Source organism: Chlorocebus sabaeus, chromosome 8, assembly GCF_047675955.1.
Source record: "Chlorocebus sabaeus isolate Y175 chromosome 8, mChlSab1.0.hap1, whole genome shotgun sequence".
Taxonomy (NCBI): Eukaryota; Metazoa; Chordata; class Mammalia; order Primates; family Cercopithecidae; genus Chlorocebus; species Chlorocebus sabaeus.
The window spans coordinates 61483188-61503582 of NC_132911.1; the positions used below are offsets into that span (position 1 = coordinate 61483188).

The window sequence follows — 20395 nt, forward strand, 5'->3', positions numbered from 1 at the left end:
GTGAGTGATTGCATGCATGTGTGTGTGTGAGGGTGTGTGAGTGGGGTATGAGTGATTGTGTGTATGGGTGTATGTGTGTGAGAGTGTGAGTGATTGCATGTATGTGTGTGTGAGGGAGTGTGTGTATGGGTATGAGTGACTGAGTGTGATTGTGTGGGTGTACTTGTGTATGTGTGAGGGTGTGAGTGACTGTGAGTGATGGTATAAATGTGTGTGAGGTGTGATGTGTGTGAGTGTGGCTGTGACTGTGTGTGAGTGTGCGTGAGGGTGTGAGTGATTATATGTGTGTGTGAGTGAGGGTTGAGTGGTTGTGGGAGGATGTGTTTGTGTGTTAGTGAAAGTATAATTTTGTGTGTGTGAATAAGGAGGTGAGTAAGTGTGTGTGTATGCGTGCGGGTGTGTGAGAGGGAGTATTGCTTGGGAAAGGAGATGAATGTGAAAAGGAAGAGTGAGAACCTTGGTGCCCCATTGTTTTCCCTGAAACAAGAAGGCAAGAGTCTGGTGACATAAACTGTCACAGTGGATTAAATAGAGTGGAATCAAAGCCTTGTGAACAATAGGCACACGTTGAGCAAGCAAGTCTCTGTGCTGGCAGTTCAAATCTGAGTCAACTTAAGGTGTGAAGCTTCAGTCAGGAAGAACCTTCAGGTTCTCAGTGTCCTGAGCCGGAAAAGATTCCCTCCCTCAAGTGCAAAACAAGCATGAGACCCAATTTCGCACTCCCCAGGCTTGGACCAACCCCTAAATCAGCTCAACTGCCAGTTCCCACTGCGAGTGACTTCTATGACACTTTCATCTCCTAAAATGAGAAAGACAAGAGGAAGTTCTTTGGGGACCTTATGTACTTATTCGTGCAATCTAGCAAGAAAATGTTTTACTTTTAGTAAATTACCTTAAATAAGATAAAGTACAGGCACTATTTTAAGGCAATATGAAATCTGATTTCTGTACATTATTCATCATACCTTTTTTTAAACAGGGCTTCACTCTGTTACCCAGGCTGAAGTGCACTGGCACAGTCACTGCCGTGCCTTGAACTCCTGGACTCAGGCGATTCTTCCACTTCAGCCTCCCGAGTAGCTGGGACTACAGGCACGTACCACCACACCTGGCTAATTTTTTTGTATTTTTGATAGAGACGGGGTTTTACTATGTTGCCCAGGCTGGTCTCAAACTCATCAAGTGATCGACTTACCTTGACCTCCCAAAATGTGGGATTACAGGTGTGAGCTACCATGCCCAGCCTGAATTTTCAAATGGAGACAGATATTCACTTGGAAAACACTGATAAGGTGTGTAATACTGTCTGCATCAACAGTCAATTCTGCCAAATAAATGCTCAACTAGTGACTGTCATTTCAGAAATAACGTTTTGGAGAAATTTTTACCCTAAGATTAAACAACTCAACATTTCTCATGCACCTGGCATTCCTCCAGAGTACAATATTATCAACTATGAATTGCTAAGATTAGCCTTAAAAATTAAACTTTTAAATGCTTCAAAGCTCAGTTCCTGGTGAGGTATTAGGATTGACTGGGAGGAACCATGACAAATAGAAGGCCATGCTGATGAGTAATCTACGAGAGCAAGCACACCCAGGTTTCCATTGTCAACAGTGGCAGAAAGAAGCCTGACTGAGGAAGGCAAGTCCTGTCACAGTTCCCACCTCTCAGTTTACATTTCCCTCTACTTGCAGAGACACCTGCAGGGAGCCCTGAGTACTCAGCCAACTCTGCTTTCTACAGTGCACTTCATTCCTACAAAACCCTCCCCCCACCCCCACCCGCCCTCCTCACTCATCTAGCACCTCCCAAAGTGCTGGGATTACAGGCATGAGCCATTTTGTCTGGCTCAGTGCAGCTGCCAGTATGGGGCTGAATGGCCTTTTATTAAATGTAAAACATTTTTAATAAAAGAAGTTAAAGGAAAAGTCTTTGGAAGTATTGAGGGTAAGAATCTCTGGTAGCAAGATCTCTATATTACCTGACGAGACAAGCTTTATTAAGAACGAGAATCAGTTCATACTTAACCTAAGCCTGACAGTGCTGGACAGAGAGTCCTGCTGTACCACTACCAATGGCAAGGCTGCCTCTCTGTCAGACACAGAACATATAGACAAAGCCGCAAGCTATGGCTCATCCCAATAGACTCTTACTAGTTTCCTAGTAAGGTTAGCTATAATGTCTTCTAACTGATATCATTTGTATTTAAAAAGAAACAAATGGTGACTGATACACATGTTGGTTGGTAGAGCTTTCAGGTTCCTCTTTCCACGTAGTTGAGGAAATTCCTCAGCCCAGTATCACCTCGGATCTCATGCTGCAACTCCATCCTTAGCTCAACACCCACTGGCTCCGCTTCAAATGGTTGCTGATCTTCAGGTAGAGCAGGTTCTGCAGATCAAAGGACATCCTTTACTAAAAATCTCCGACATCAGAGACAGAGGCTACATGTCTATAATGAAGCTTTCAGAAACCTACCCATTAGAAAGCCACTTCTCAACACAGAGGTGGCCCTTGGAGTCTTTCCAGGATTTTCACATCCATCTGGGAAGAGGAAAAAAACTCCTGAAACTGGGCTGACTTCATAACCAGTTTAATTTCACACATCTCACCTTTCTGGAGCTGCCTTGTTTTTCCCTTTGTGTTGCATCACTGCAGAGAAAATTCGTGGACTTCCTAAAGGTGAGGCTCTCACCCATTAGTAAGAAAGTCTCCCTTTATATTAAGTTGGCCTTTCTCTGGAGATCTTGTAACTGCTTTATAAACGTTCTTTCACACCTCCAAGCAGGTAGGTGGTAATTTATATTCAATTGTTACTTTAGTTTCTGTGATCCCCAGGAGCAAGGATCCCCTGACCAGGTGTCATGGTGGCTAAGGCAGGTAGTTGGCTGAGCTGTGGAACAATGGGCAAAACCACAGCTCAGCTCTATCGTCTTTGGCTGCAGATTATCTGGCAACAGGGCCGCTCTCCAGATGGAGGTCAAGGAGGAGTGGACCCTGAGGCCTGGCAGCAGGCACACTTGGAAACCTGGAGGCCTTCTGAGGGAAGCCCCATTTTCGGAGCCAGTACCTGAGCTACAGCCACTACATACAGGTTGTGCACTGATTGATAGCGGTGGCCCTGCAACCTCCAACTTCCTGCTTCCCCTCTGGGCCCCAGCAGCGCAGACTCCCAGGTCAGATGCCACTGCCGCGCCTAAGTCAGGTGGTCTGCCCTGCAGCAGGACGAGGGCGGGAAAATGTCAGCCCCGTAATGGCAGCTGCACAGTACCCAGAACTCACCACCTCGTGCCAAGGAAGAGCAGAGCCTAGAATGGGAGGAACAACAGAGCCTAGAATGGGAGACTGGTGTCCTCTGCGACCCTAAAGCTGTCTGGGATCAGCCCTCCAAGCCTCCACCATGGACTCTGCTGCAGCTGCCACCTGCACATGGGGCGCGGTAGCAGGGGTGGCAACCCCCGACCCTGTCCGCGCCACCAGCAGTGAAAAATACAAGGCCAGAGGCTACCAGGGCTTCTAATTCAGACAGTTGGCAGGACAGATGCAAGAAGGGAACCGGCAGCTGCAGGAAGAGAACCTGGTGGCCACACAGTTCCCAGCGCTCGCGACCCGGGGCTCAGGGAGGGACAAAGACGAGCGGACCTTAGGGAGGGAGGGCGGTGCTCTCGGCGACCCTTAGGCTTTCTGAGACCAGGCCTGCCAGCCTCCGCCGTGGGCTCAGCTGCAGCTGCCACCTGCACATGGCGTGCGGCAGCACAGATGGCAATCCAATACCCTGCCCGCACCACCAGCCTCGGACCCCAGGGAGAGACGCTGCCCTTTGGATTAATTCAGGCGGTCGGTGCCACAGCTGCAGGAGGATGAGAACCGGTGCTCAGCCCCATCCCAGGGGCTGCATAGCGCTCAGAACCCATGACGCTGAGCTCTTGGAACTGGCCAGGATTCCGTGTCTGACCCTATGGTGAAAGGACCATGCAGTCGGTGACGTTCAGGACATCTGGGACCAGCCCAGTCGATCTCCGCCATCGGCTCAGTTGCAGCTGCCATCTGCACATGGCATCCTGCAGCAGCGATGGCAACCCCCACCCTGCCCGCTGCCACAACCAATGCAGAACCCAGGGTCGGGCGCTTAATTCACACGGTCGGCCCTGCAGCTGCAGGAGAGAGAGAAATGTCAACTCAGCCCCATTCTGGTTGCTGCATATTTTCCAGCTCCCAGGACCTCACGCTCTGTACATGGGCCAACAAAGAGTGGAACCTGGGGTCGATGGAGGTACACTAAGCGACCCTCAGCCATGTAGGACCAGCCCTGCTAGCCTCCATCGTGGGCTCAGTTGCAGCTGCCACCTGCACAGGGTGCAGGGAAGCAGCTGTGGCAACCTCCCACCGTGCCCACGCCACCAGCAGCACAAAACCTAGGACCAGACGTCACCGAGGAGCCGCTTGGCCCGGCAGCTACGGGGCGGGAACCCGCTGCTCAGTCATTGAATTTAGGCTGTTGCACAGTCCCCAGCATTGGCGACCTCGTTCTCTGGGAGCAGGGCAAGGAAGAGAGGACCCCAGATGGGAGGGTGGTGCACTCGGAGACCCGAAGGCCGTCTAGGACCAGCCATGCCAGCCTCCGCCTTGGGTTTAGCTGCAGCTGTCATCTGCATATGGCGCGCAGTAGCAGTGGTGGCAACTCCCAACGCTGCCCGAGCCACCAGCAGTGCAGACCCCCGGGCCAGACACCCGGGCAGCGCCTCATTCGGGCGGTTGCTCCTTTAGCTGCAGGAGTGGGGAACCGGTAACAGCCCCATGTAGGCAGCTGCACAGTGCCCAGCACCCAAGACCTCGCGCTCAACAGAGGGCAGGGGAGGAACAGCAGAAGGGGGCTGCTCTGTTAGGCGGGCTTTGAGGCACCTGGGACAGCGCGCTGCGGTCTGGGGAGCTCCGCCAGTCCATAGGCGCCTCAGCAGCAGCTGCCACCTGCATGCGGTGCCCGCGAGTGCGCGGCTCAGGGCGGTTTCTGGCCAAGTGTGAGGCCGTTGCCTTCCGAGGTGCCCATGGGCGCTGGGGCCCAACGGCTCTGCTCCGCATATTACTTACTCTCCCAGAGGTTGGAGACGTCCTTGTCCTAGGGTGGGAGGGTCCCTGTCTGAGGTCTGGGCCAGACCACCTTGCTTTCTGGTGCTGGGCCGGGTGGGGGCTGGGCGGGGCCTGGGCTGGGGGAAGGGCGAGGGCGAATTGTGGCGTCTCTGAAGCCGGGCCATGAAGATCGTGGCTGTGGAGAGCCAGAAGGGCCAGGTGTGCCTGAGCTCTTGGGGTAACCACATCTTCTCTGACCCCTGGTACCAGACCCCAGATGAGGATGTCGGGATGATCTACAAAGCTGCGTCCAGGGAAACACGTGGAAGCTGCAGCGGAGCCTCCTGCTCAAGAGAAAAGACCAGTCTGAAACCTTCAAGAACAGGTGTCAGGAACTGCGGCCTGCGGGCTGGGGACTGAGGGAGGAGGCCGGCGGGTGGGGAGAAGCACCTCCTTCAGAGTTGGGGGCTTGAAGATTGGGGGCCAGGGGAGGCGTGGAAAGAATGGGGTGTGCGGGGTGGGCGGTCCTTGTCCCCAGGGCTCTGGACTTTCTTCCCAGGCGGACTCCGCAGCGCCTGTGATGTGGACGCCTAGGAGGCGGAGGGCCCAGGCCATCTTTCTGAGCAGCAAAAAGAATCCAAAACTTTAGCTGGTTCCTCTACCCACAGTTCCTCTTACAGAGCACTTTGGAGAGAACTTTAAAGTGATTTAACAAAATTAAGTATATATTGTTTTATTTTCAATGTACACGTTTGAAGATAATGTTAGATACATTATAGAAAGGTACATAATGAAAGAATTCCCATAATATATCACCTTCTGGGCTAAGAATGTTTTGACTAGAATCCAATATTTTATATCAATGAATGCCTATGTAAATATGTTCTTTGCTGAGAGACCTTAGAAGGAAACTTTGAAATGAGAAGATGGTTCATGTTCTTGAATAAGAAGACTCATTTTTCTCAAGGTGTGAGATCTTTATTAATTTTACCTAAAGTTATCAAAGTTAACATTTTTGAACTACACATGCAGTCTTTTAGTATTGTGATGATGTAACATTTTTGTAATGCAGAAAAATGTCTTGCCTTTCTAGATATCAAAATGTGTTATTAATTTCCACAAATAGTTTGCTAACAACTGAAAAGATAGATAAATGAATGTAAGAGAATAGAAATCCAGAAACACCCAAGTATAGGTAAGAATCTGTAACATGGTAATGGCGAGACTTTATGCTAGTAGGCATAAAAAATAAAATAGTTATTTTTATAAATGAAATGCCTGCTTTTTGGAAGAAACTAGCTAGATTTTTATGTCACAAAAATAAGTTCCTCATTGAATATAGATTATTTTAAATATGCAAAATGAGAAAAATACCAGGAGAAAACACAAATGCCTATTTATACAGATACATTTTTGTGTTGACAAAGATCTTCCTAGGAACTTCTCAAGCAAGCATTCTGAAGTTTATTTAGCAAAATTAAATTTAAATCACCCTACATATGAGAAAAAGATAAAATAAAAGACATCATACTTGTACAATATTTGCCACATTTGTTTTTTTGTGTGTACATATTAAAAATGGATATTCATTTTACAGAGAATTCTTCCAAATCAACAAGAAAAAATCTCTAAAATTGGGTGAAGTACTTTTTCCAGCTCTGCAAGTCACCTATGCACATATGAAAAAAATACTTAGTGTTTCTGATGAGAACAAAATTAATTTAAAAAAGGAATGAAATACCGTTTTCTGTCCTCAAAGTTTGTGAGGATGAGGAGCAGTGATATTTACACTGCTGCTTAAAGTTAAGTTGCTGATGACTTTTCAAAAAGTCAATTTGGTGGTAAGTATCACATTTAAACTATGTGTGCCCTTTCTTGATCAATTCCATTATATTTAAATATATTTAGGAAACAACGAGAGATACATGCAATTTGTTTTTCTCAGCAGTGCTTAAAATATGGTTGTGTTAAGGAGAATCCATATAACAAATCTCATAAATAAATTTCAGTAAATATATAGTAAAATATAATGTGTAACCACTGAAAGTAATACCTACCGAAGTATGTTGACATGTGAAAATGTATTTTGGTGTATCAGGTGAAGATGACATTCAGTTTGATTACACACACAAACTGACTATGGTCTTTATCTGAAAATATGTACCAAATGTGATAAAATTTGTTATTTTGGGACAATTGTATTATAATGAACTGTTTTTCCTTTTTATGATTTGTGATTTCTTCACTAAGCAGGGGATTGGGCATCCCTGGCATATAGCATATAGCATAATTATTATTAATGAAATAATCCTTAGGAAGTGCAGAAATATGAATTTTGCACAGATATAAATAATTCCTCTTTCTATTTTTAAATTTTTATTTCTATGGATTAGTATAGTCTGTGAACTTTTAGTGTCTTTGGAAGTGAAGATAACCTTTATCTGTGATAGTCGTTTTATATATGTACATATTTTATTAAACACACGTTTTTATTATGTGTAGTTTTATTACATATATGCCAGTAATTAAATATTAATCAGTTTAGTGTTATTATTATGAAAATAAAAATAGTGAATATAAGTAACTATTACCATTGTGAAAATACTACTTTATTTGTATCTGTTTTTAAAATATTAAACTTCCCAACTGCATTTATTCATTTTAAAAATCTATTTATTCATCAAATATAAACTGAATACTTGTTATGTAAAAGACACATTATAATAACTATCAACACCCTTCTATTCTTAAAAATTTCATGTGTACCTGCCTGGCCTGAGCAAGCTGAGAGATTTAAAATTAGAGAATGAGGAATGAGTCTCAACTGAAGCTTGTCCTCTCATCTTTCACAAAAACATCATTTCTGATGTGAGAAAGTAGTGCAAGATAATATCAGTTACCATTTTGAAAATTTATATGTTTTAAACAGTGATATTAATTATATAGATACTTACGTCACATGCGTTTTATACATGTAAATACTAATTTACATACATGCATACATTAGGATTCTGTAAATCTAAATACTTAGTAAAATGAGCCATATTTATTTATTTGAATCCTGACTTTTCTTTGGCTTAAAGTTTTTAAAAATTAAGGAATTACTTTGTTTTAAAAATTTGCTTTTATTTCAACCCTCCTTTCCCATGGTACGTTTAAGTGCTTAAAATTTATTTAAATATTAATCATATGACTAGGACTTCCATTGCCCCGTTGTATATACCATATTCCACTTGATGTAGCCACTGTGGATTGTGTGATGCTGCCTTATTTTATGTATCAATAAAATAATGTATAAAATGCTGCAAAATATAGTTGTAATAAATAATGAATTATAAGCAGCATTTTAATGTCAGAGATGTTGAAATATGAGAAAATGAGCATCTTAGAATCATTGAAATACAGTCTTATCTCAAACCTTTAAAACATAGCACAGAGGAAGTGTAATGGTACCATTTTACCTAATTAAGATGTTGTCTTTATTAAGTAGTAGTAATAATTATAATATCTAGCAAGTGAAAGATCTTAAAATAGTATTCAACTGCAGGTTCAACTGAACCCAAAGCCCAAGCTCTTTCTATTCAAATAGGTCATTCTTTCATTGATGTAGTGAATAATAAGAGCTAATAAATATTGTTTCTTTTCAGGGGGAAATTAAATATTTGTTTTGAAGGCAGAGGAATAGCATGCTATTTATTGTTTGCAATTACATGAATCATTGTATGTTTTGAGATAGTGGACTAAACTTCTCTCAGTATCTCCTCAATTTCGCAGGATGGCTCTACATTTGGCCTGTGCCAATGACTGTCCAGAAGTGGTAACTTTTCTGGTGCACAGAAAATGCCAGCTTAACATCTGTGACAGTGAAAAGAAGACACTTCTAACAAAGGAATATAGTAGCCAGTTCTTTCAGCATGAGATGGATTTGGCTTAAATATATAGAATAAAAATGAATTTGTCTCATTGAAATATAACTAGTTTGTGAAACCTGTGGAATACTTCGTTTGATTTCCTACAATTTACGATTTATTTCTTGTTCTAATACTGATAGGCTCTAACATGCCAAGAAGATGTGAAACTATTCTGCTAGACTTTGGTGCTGATCCAAATATTGCAGATGTCTATGGCAACACTGCTCTCCATATGCTGTCTGTAATGAGAATATGTCAATGGTAGCAAAACTGTTTTCACACAAGACAAACATCAAAGTGAAAAACGATGTAGAGATCAACCATTGTTATTTTCAAAATATTTGAAATCCACTTGTTTTAACATTGACATATGTAAGGGTCAATTTTTCGTATTTGGAAGCTTAAGCAGTCCCTGGATAAAAATAATTTGAAATAATGGTCTAACATTTTACTTTAAATACTAATATCTTTTAAAAAGTATTAGAGAGTATGGCTTTCTTTTATGCATTTATGGTACATATTTGAATTTGTTATAGGTAAAACTTTTGTTTTGAATTATTTTTTTGACTGAAGTATTTTTTTTTCTAACTAGTGTACAGCAACACAGGAAAGCAAAGTTGGCCTACATAAATTGAGCCAACATGTAAAATTTACATAACAGGTATTCAGTTTATATTTGATGAATACATATTTTAAAAATGAATAAATGCAGTTGGGAAGTTTAATATTTTAAAAACAGATACAAAGGAGACATGCAAAAATCTGTATTTCAGGCTCTTCTTAAATAATGCAATCTGGTTTCCCTTGAGCCCATATTACTGTCTGGTATGCTATGAAGAGGCTGTAGCTTCACGCAAAGTCTGTGGTCTCCAGTTTGCCACTGTGCCCACCTAGGCACTTACTCAGGTCACATCCTTTGCCTCTGTAAATATTTTAGTTAACAACTCCTGTCATATAGTATATTTTGGCAAAGATTTCAAGGTTTTCAAGACAGTTGATAGCTGTTTATTATATATAGTGTATATTTTATAGTCCTTAATAATGGAGTTGACTTTTAGAATTTAGAAGTTTTTTAAAACAATGATTTTTCTTTATATATACCATACATAATAATCACATTAGAAGGCCTATAGGCTTTTCAGGTTAATTATGGTTATATTTGGATAGGTTATGCATATTGCAGAACACATTATATATTTCTCCTCAGCATTGTCCCTTAAAATGGAAGTGATTTAGTGGCTTTTATTATGCTAAAATAACCCATATAGTTCAGCTAGAAATTGTATTGATAAGCCATTGCATTTGTATTTCTGATATTTTGCCAAAAATAAAAGATAATTTTAAGTAGCAATGAAAATAGAAACCAGAATAAAAATGGATTAATGCATTTTAAGAAGTAGATATGCATTAGGGTCCTAGGATTATAAATATTATAATTGAGAATAAAATTTCATACTGAACTTTCTAACAGCTAAAATTCTGTGATCCTGTCATAGGAGAAACCCAATGGACCATTTAATAATAAGCAATCAAAATTCATTTGAAGCCTATCCCTTTTAATTCAGAGCCCATTTCCTTAGTGACCTACTTGGAACAGGAGTGCCTGACTTTGGCAGCTAGGATCCTGGGCCCATTGATAGAAAATAATCAAGTGAGTTTGTGTCACCTGGAGGAAACCCCTACCTTTATTGGAAAGTTTTTAAAACTGTGCTCCTGAAATTTTAATTCCTCAAATGTTAGTTGCCACAAAACCTATTGTCAAATAAGGATTAGGCAAAGGTCAAGACATTTCTTGAATACCGGACATATAATCCAGTTTTATATTTCTCAAACGTAGATGACCATAGGATCTTCCTGTTCAGGTGCAGTCTAACTTCTGACAAAGTAAATGTTCTTTGAAATATAGTTTAGGAAGTACTACTCTAGAGGTAATAATTTAGATCATTAATTTAATAAAAATACTTGAAGCATTTACTATATGATGTCATAGGGTTTGTGGATAAAGAGATAAAAGACACAGCAGCTTCCCTCAAGAATCTCTTGGTTTAGATAGGAATCAATAAAATTATTACAATATACCATGTGAAATTTTGTGCCAGAAGCAAAGATTCTTGAAACCAGTGAATGTTTCAAATCATTTTTGGAGCTGGCCAGAGTTAATGTGGTGAGTCAGAGGCCAGATGTTTTCAAGTGGAGGAGCAGTGCATGGGAAAGCACAGAGGAGTGAGAAGGAAGGGACTGCTTTTTATTTGCTTTCTATTTTATGTGTTTAAGTTCATAGGACATTATATAAGGTATTCAGCTCAGCTGACGAATATGTAATTTTATGAATTATAAATTGTTTTTGCCATTTTACAGGATGGCCTCACACCACTTTTATGTGCCATAACTAAAAGAAGACAGCAAATGGTATAATTTTTACTAACAAAAAATGCAAATGTAAATGCAGTCTATAAGTTTAAAAGGTTTAGTCATTTTTTAAAGTGAGTGTTGTTCTAGAGTCATAACACTCAAGTTGGAAATATTCAATTTATCAGAAGATTAGCTTATAATTATTGGATTATAGTGGAAAATATCAACACAAATCACCAGTTAGGTAGAAAAGCATTTACTTGGACTGGGCAACATATAAAACATATGTTTATGACAGGATTTATATTCTCTTATTATATTGGCTGATGTTATTTGCAATCTGATGTTTTAGGTCACATTATCTTCTTCAGTAAAGGGTTTAGTTTTAGGACATATGAACTGTAACTTTTAGTTTGCTTATTGATTCAATATTGAATTATTAAGTATTTTATAGTATTTACCTTCTGCTTTTGTATACTCTTTGTATAAAATGTAATATGAATCATAAATAGGAATTGAAAATTATTTTGTTTTGGATGACTGTTTGCTTTAAGATGATTTATTTGAAAAATATTAATGTTAGGTTATCCCTAAGTGATATATTAATTGTTACCACCACTGTGAATTCATCATTTTATTTCTTTTTAATTTATGGTGTATTTTAATTTTTTAATTTGTGATCGGTATGTGTAGAGGGAAGAAAGATATGTTTAATTAAATTAACTTTTTATTTAATGAAGATAAGCTGTAGGTGAGTGATGGAAAAGAGATAGGCCTTAGATTCACACAAGACTGGTTTTAATTTCTAGCTTCTTCACTTGTTAGGGGTGACCTTGCAAACATTACTTAGTACCGAATATGTTTTCCTGTATGAAAATGAGAATAATAACATATCCTTCAGCGGTGATTGTGTGGAAATTAGATTATGTGCATACAGCATTTAATTCAGTGCCTCACACATGTTTATCAGTATCATTAACTGAATGACTATTACTAATAAAATTATTCATCGTATTGTTTTCAGCCTGCAGATTGCTCTTACTTATCTGACTTCTAACTGATTTTGAATTACAATATATCAGACTAGGGAAGAAGTGGATAATTCTTCCCTTAAATCTTTGCCTCCTTTAGATAAGTGACCTGAGCATAGTCTTTTGCCCATCAAAAGACTTTATGTTCACTACTTCTACTACGCCATACCCCAGTGGGACATGAATTTTTTTTGTCCCTTCCTTTTAAGCCTTTGGGGTTATTTACGAAGATTGACACTTGAGCACCCAGGATGCTTATGTTTGTTAGTTCATGTAAGTAGTTAATTCTATACTGACAAGCACATATTAAGTTTGTAAAGTTTCTAAGAATGAAGTTCTCTCTCTGTTAATTTAGCACAGCCCTCATGCTTGCAGTATGTCATCGGAGATAGCATTCTTTAGCAAAATATTGACATATTTACTCAAGATATGTGTGGAATGACTGCAGAAGATTATGCTGTTGCTAGTATTTTTAATCTAAGTGTTTACATGTAAAGGCTAGGTGAGATTTCATAGCTTGGTTCAATTAGTTTTTGAAGGGCAGTGAGTTAATTCATTTCATCAGCCAGAAATCAGGCAAAAAGCTAGACTAGTGAGAAGGAGCAGTGGGTCCAGGGTTCTTTATTTTAGGGCTTTTAACACAGTTATCCCTACAGATATCAATGTTGTCTATTTGATTCCAAGTATAACCCCAATGCATGGGATAAACACAGTGTCACATTTTTTATTTTTCTAGTCAGTAATTTGAGTCTTAAAATGTCCACTTTAACAAAAAATTTAGTACTGCCTCTGGGCGCTATCCTCTATACCTTCCTCCTTGATTTTTTTAAAAGAACTTAAGGGGTTCCCTAAGTCCCAGGAAGACAGTCTTCTTTTACAGTCAGGATGAGGGATGGGAAAAGGTCCTTCTAATCATTGTGTTGTTTCCACTGATTCTGTTGCTGCATTGTTGCCATGCAAACTGCTTCTTCAGTCTGGTAACAATGACCTTTGCTACCAGGATGACCTTACTCATCTAGATCCCTCAGTCTTCCTGGTGTTTCACATATAGACTTCAAAGTTACTACTTTTTGTTTTAGTTCACATAGATATGCTCAGCCTTTATTTCCAAAGTGCCAGTACCCTGCTTTGGCAGTTGGGCCGCCTAGCTTTAGTCACACTCATAGTGACCCTTCTTCTCACACTCAAAACCTGATATGAAACCATGTCTTAGCTTGGACTTGTCCTAGACCTTCAAGGTAAATTATCCTCTGAATCCCTTGGAATAGTTTGAAACTGTGAGGTCCAAATAATGTCACAGGAAGAAATCAGAGATTCCTTTCTTCTTCGCTACCAGATGTATACCCTTGGCCCCTTTAGATTCTGTGTCGCACCATTTTGTAGGCAGTGGAGAGTCCCATATTGTTCTGGAAGGACCCATGTTCTGCTTCCCCAGAGCAGTGGTTCTTCCCTCAAGAGATCTGTTTTCCATGAAAGTAAAAATCTCCCAAACTACTTGCGTCTCTATCTTGAGTTTTTAAAAATATTTAAAAATTCTACCTCTCAATGAAGCCATTCGAAAAAATTCACGGAATCTCAAGTAAGTTAGATTTAACAGGGCTAAGGCCTCATCCATGACTCATCAGTATCCATGTATAAAAATAGAAGTGGTTGTTACAGGTGCAGAGGCTGAGCCGTCGCGTACCTAGGATGCCGCGTGGAAGCCGAAGCCGCACCTCCCGCATGGCCCCTCCGGCCAGCCGGGCACCTCAGATGAGAGCTGCACCCAGGCCGGCACCTGTCGCTCAGCCACCAGCAGCGGCACCCCCATCTGCAGTTGGCTCTTCTGCTGCTGCACCCCGGCAGCCAGGTCTGATGGCCCAGATGACAACCACTGCAGCTGGCGTGGCTGTGGGCTCTGCTGTGGGACACACACTGGGTCATGCCATTACTGGGGGCTTCAGTGGAGGAAGTAATGCTGAGCCTGCGAGGCCTGACATCACTTACCAGGAGCCGCAGGGAACCCAGCCGGCACAGCAGCAGCAGCATTGCTTCTATGAGATCAAACAGTTTCTGGAGTGTGCCCAGAACCAGGGTGACATCAAGCTCTGTGAGGCTTTCAATGAGGTGCTGAAACAGTGCCGACTTGCAAACGGATTGGCCTAATCAAGAAGTTCAACCTAGAGAGATGGAAAATCAGCTCTCATACCTTAAGTTAATTTAGTATAAAAATAGAATTGATAGTGAAGGTATAAAGTGTAACCATCAGTTAAGCCTCTCCTGTCATTCCTAGCTTCCTCGCTTCAGAACTGAAATGGAAGGGGGCGTGTTCCTACTCTGTAGAATTTGGGACTGGGCAAAATGTGTTACCTCCTTAAACTAGCTGTTATGATTTTATTCTTTGTGAGTTAATTAGAATAAAGTCATTTTCTTCCAAGAAAAAAAAAATAAAAATTAAAATAGAAGTTTGTGGCCGGGCACCGTGGCTCACGCCTGTAATCTCAGCAGTTTGGGAGTCCGAGGTGGGTGGATCTCGAGGTCAGGAGTTCGAGACCAGCTTGGCCAACATATCAAAACCCTGTCTCTACTAAAAATACAAAAATTAGCCGAGCATAGTGGTGAGCACCTGTAATCCCAGCTACTTGGGAGGCTGAGGCAGGAGAATCACTTGGACCCGGGAGAAGGAAGTTGCAGTGAGGTCAGATTGTGCCATTGCACTCCAGCTTGGGTGATAAGAGAGCAGGACTCCATCTTAAAAAAAAAAAAAAAAAAGTAGATGTTTGTGCTTGTTTTTGCAGCACATACACTAAAATTGAAACAATATAGAGGATGACACACAAATTTGTGAAGCGTTCTATATTTCTTGCAGTCCCCAAAAGGACGTTTGACTACTCTCTTACTAGCTCCAATGAAATGTTGTGAATCAATGCAAAATGGTGACACCCAATATTAAAATTGTGATTTTTCACACAAAAATATTTATGTAAGGTGATCTATGGAATGAGATTGTGCTGGAAAACACATGGGATGTTCTGTGCAATATAGTAGTAGGCAAAAAAACCCTAGTTTTTTCTGTGCAAAAAACTAGTAGGCATTCAGGAAAAGAGAAAATATCAGCTTGCATCTCCTTCATGGAACTTTAAAAAAATAAAGGTAAGGTTTGTCTTCCACAGCAGTTGGAGATGAACATGGGGAGTAAGCATTATTGCAACAAAGATCTATTGGTTCAGAGTTTGGGTAGGTTGGCAAAAAATATTAGGAGTCCAAGCCAGGTCTTGACATTCAATAGTTTTCTGCTCTGGGTATGATTGATGAACTCAGCAATAGGAGATAATCATGTTATCTAATTTGATGAATTAATATACTTATAAATATTTTTATTACAAATTATAAAATAGATACCCTGAATTACAAACCACAAAGAAAAGAACATCTAATAACCAAGAGTAGGACTTAGTAACAGTTTCTGAAAACTGCAACATTTGAATACTAGAACCTATGAAGAAATGCACATTTTTAAAAAAAATTTATTTTTAACTTTGTTGAGATAGGATCTCCCTATGTTGCCCAGGCTTGTCTTGAACTCCTGGGCTCAAGTAGTCCTCCTGTCTCAGCCTCCCAAAGTGCTGGCATCACAGGCATGAGCCACTGCATCTGACGAACACGTTGGATTTTATTTGAGATTTTAAAATAGTTTCAGCAGTAAGTTTCAAGAATAAATTATTCCATTGCTTCACTACTTCTCTGAGCATTTTTTCAAATGCTGTCTTGTTAAGTCTTTATAATAACCTAGTTAAATAAGGCACTATACATCTCACTTTTAGAGGAAGACATTGAGCCTAAGAGAAGCAACTTGATCAAGAACCAATTGGTTGCAGAGCTAAGATTTATTCTGAGTTGAGAACATTTTCCATAATGCCAACCTAACTCTAATTCATTTACTGAGCTATATTGCCCTCAATTCATGAGTACTTCACCTTACTTTCTTCTTTAACTAAAAGTTTAAGAAGTTCATAGAGCTCACAAATTCGAAGCCTATGAAATGAGTAAAGTTCTGAGATTGGCTCTAATATTGTCTGGAATACTCTAATTTAACATATTTGGTAAATTTTTCATAGCAGTGTTAAAATAGTACTTGTATTGATTGCATATTTCATACATAGCATTCACAAACAACTTTTGGAATATAAAATATGTCTAAAAATCCTCAAAATTTCAACCCAGGTAAGACTTCTGACAGTGAACTACTCTTTGTGACACTACCATAAGATTATGGAAGTTTTTATCACAAAAGAGCAATTAAAATGTATAAATAGCTTTTGTGTGTGTGTATATTTAAATATATATAGATATATGTAAATTTCTTTGATTTAATTTTTTTATTTTACAATTCACAATTAGTTAACAATGTTGTTGTAGGTAGTTTGTAATCTCAAGCAGTATTGTCTGAAAAAAATTTAATTATGGTCCCTAAAATTCTATATAGTATTTTTGTACAAATAATTAAAAAAATTAAGTTCTTATGTTGTATATTTCCTCTATAGTCATAAAAAATTAGGCTTGTACAATATGTCTTCTATTTAATGTTTATAATAAATGGTTTGCATTTAGCAAATGATAATTACAAGTGTTTAGCAAATGAGAATTACAAATGTTCAAGTTACCTCTTGAACAACATGGGAATTAGGGTGCTGATCCCCAGTGTAGCTGAAAATCTGCATTTAACTTTTGACTCTCCCAAAATGTAACTCCTAATAGCCTAGTGTTGGCCTAAAGCTTTACTGAAAACATAAACAGTTACATATTGTATACTGTATTCTTGCAATAAAGTCATATGTATTATACACTGTATTCTTGCAATAAAGCAATCTGAAGAAAAGAAACTTACAAAAGAAAATTATAAGGCGGAAAAAATACATTTACTATTCATAAGTGGAAGTGAATTGTCATACATAAATGTCTTCATTCTCACTGTGTGCACATTGAGGAGGCTGAGAAGGATGAGGAAGAGGAGAAATTTGTCTTGCTTTTTTAGTGTGGCAGTGGGAGGGAAGAAAATCTATGTATTATAAGGGGGGGTCCTGCAATGCAAACCCTTGTTCGAGGATCAACTGTAGGACATCATGATTTGTGTCATTAAGAAAGTAACTTTCTTTAGAGCTTGGAACTTAATAATAATTTTCTGGTACCATAATCACATGTCAGTAAGAATTGTAAAACTTAGCCAGGGTACATAAGTACCAATAGGAAATTAGTTTTTAAAGATACCTGCTTAGTGCAGAAGTCAGAAGAGCAACATTTTGTTGAGAAGCACAAGTTGTGTTACATACTCTTGTACCAACAAGATCTCACTATTATTGACTGCATTACCCCTAAGTTGAAACCAACTGAGATAATATTTACTTCATTAAAACAAGATGTGTTGTTTTATCTGGTGGAGAATTGTCATAATAGTAATTTTGTTATAACAAGATATGCCCTGTTACTACTAGCCAAAATATTATTATAATAAATATTAAAATAGCCCAACTCTAGGCTCAACAAATTACAATAAAAGTACAAAATATTTTACAACGAGGCCGGGCGCGGTGGCTCAAGCCTGTAATCCCAGCACTTTGGGAGGCCGAGACGGGCAGATCACGAGGTCAGGAGATTGAGACCATCCCGGCTAACACAGTGAAACCCTGTCTCTACTAAAAATATAAAAAAATTAGCTGGGCGTGGTGGCGGGCGCCTGTAGTCCCAGCTACTCGGGAGGCTGAGGCAGGAGAATGGCATGAACCCGGGAGGCGGAGCTTGCAGTGAGCTGAGATCAAGCCACTGCACTCCAGCCTGGGTGACAGAGCAAGACTCCGTCTCAAAAAAAAAAAAAAAAAAAAACTTTACAACAAGAAAAATGGTATACTGCCTGGGTGTAATACAATGTACAATATACAGTATGAACTGTATGACCATAACTCTATTATATATTTATCAAAGAAACTTCTGTAAGTTTATCCCTGCATGTTGCAGGGATAAAGAATACATATAGTCTGAACCTTTAATGTACTCATAATGCAATAGAGCTTTCCCTATTTAATTCCTGTGTTTTTCAATAGAATTGTCAAAGGAAATGCCTTTATTCATTTATCCACTTCTCCATGTACACATAACTGCAAAGCATCTTTAAGGTACTAAGCATTTCTATCTTGTTACTATCATTGTCATTTTTTATTATTTACTACCATGTTCAGTGCTTACTCTGTGTCAGCTGCCTGCTGGGAGTTTACAGTTGTTATTTATTGTGTATTTGTCATATTTTATGTGGGCCAGACACTTTATGTCCAAGGCAAAGAATTAAAGATTTTAAAAGATTGGTAGAATTTAAGGAAAGCGTGCAGAGTAAATAGAAGTTTTCCAGGTAAGGAGGCAGAAGAACGAAATTTGGCAAAAGGAAAATCTAACCAGATTGTGTGTTAGGCAGAAGGAACATCTGACAAGATTGCATGTTTGGCAGAAGGAACAGCAAGTACAAAAGGTCAGACCCTTGAGTGAATTTTGTAGGGTTTATGTTAAATTCAATGTTGCTAGTGGAAATAGTGTGGTATGGGAGTTGTTGGAAACGAAGTGAATATCTAGATATGGCAAGCTTAGGAAGGACTTTTGATTAGTATATAAAGAAGTAGATCTTATTCAGTAGGCCATGGAGGAGTTCCCAGAATATATCTGGCTGTAAATACTAGATGACCTAACTAACAACAGCTAAAACCATAGACACCAAAGTTGTTCTGTTTGTTCAGGGATATCATAGTGTCACATGTATGTTTCCTTTTTCAGCTGTGCTCTTGGCAGTATTTTGTTAATGTCTCTTTTCATAGTTAGCTAAGTAGCCAATGAGTAGCCAGTCATTATGTTCTCTCAAGACAGTATCTGAAGGCTGGAAGGGTTTCTTTGTTTCATGATTTTTTGTTTGTTTTATTTTCAAAACAGGGAGCCAACTCAGAAGTTTTCATAGGATCATAAGATCAATGTAATTCCTATGATTAGCTTAGAATAATCATTTCTTTTTTTTTTTTTGGAACTGAGGTGGGATAACGGAATGATAAATATTCAAATAAATTTGTGTTTCTCCAGTGAGAAAGAAGAAAGAATAGTCATGGATAGGGAGCCAGTGAGGTTTTCCACAGGGATTCATGGGAAGATTTTGGGCAGGGGAGTCACAAGAGGAGGTGTGAGTATTAGGGCATTCTGGTTACGATATAAAGTAGGGATTGGCAGGCTTTTCCTGTAAAGGGCCAGATAGCAAACATTTCTGGGTCTTGTAGTCTCTGTTGTATGTTTTCAACCCTGTTGTTGCAGTGTGAAAGGAGTCAGAAATAATATGGAAGCAAATAGGCACATTTGTGTTCCAGTAAAGCTTCCTTTCCTGAAGCATTTGATAGACATAACAACCTTTAAAGTTGTATAACATTTCTTTCCTAAGGTTCCTGTCACAAAGCTTTCTCATGACTCACACAGACCATCTACAAAATGCTTGAACTTTCTTAAATTTCTTATGATCCTGAATAGGGCATCCTCCCATTCATCCTTAGTATTCTGGAGCAAATCGTTCTTACTGTGTGTCCCTAATCTTGGTCCCATCTCATTACAATTACCCCCTTGAGAACATAAAACATACTGAAGTGAACAGAGGATCCCCTGTTTATCCTTGGGGTTCCAGAATGAACCAGTTTTACTGTGTACTGCTAACCTTGCCTTCATCTTCTAGCCTGCGACTGATGCCCTCAATCTTGGCCTGGCATCCATCCATGTCTCCATGATCTTAGAGTGACTCTCGCTCAGAGCATTCTAGCAGGAAAATGATGATCTCTTTACTCAAATTCCCGTTTGTCATCTTCTTTAACTAGATGAGAAGCCTGTTTTTCAGCTAAGTGCTGCAAGGGGGTTTGACTTTACTCCATTTGAATTTGACCTTGAAGACCTTGATGCATATTGAGAAGGGCATAGAAGTGATTAGAGAAATAGAAGCTACAGGAGGAAGTGGGAGGAAGCGAGTGAGGAATACTCATGGAA

At 39.7% G+C, this 20395-nt stretch overlaps 1 protein-coding gene and 1 long non-coding RNA gene across 4 annotated transcripts in view; both read left to right on the top strand.

Moving 5' to 3' along the window:
* Positions 1-20395, top strand: part of LOC103236838 (uncharacterized) — a 222867-nt gene that overhangs the window by 89662 nt on the left and 112810 nt on the right. The gene's annotated exons all lie outside the window — the stretch shown is intronic.
* On the top strand, positions 14009-15581 carry LOC103236836 (coiled-coil-helix-coiled-coil-helix domain-containing protein 2). The gene has a single exon (XM_008000698.3). The coding sequence runs from the start codon at positions 14054-14056 to the stop codon at positions 14507-14509; it is 456 nt and encodes a 151-aa protein (XP_007998889.3). The 5' UTR covers positions 14009-14053; the 3' UTR covers positions 14510-15581.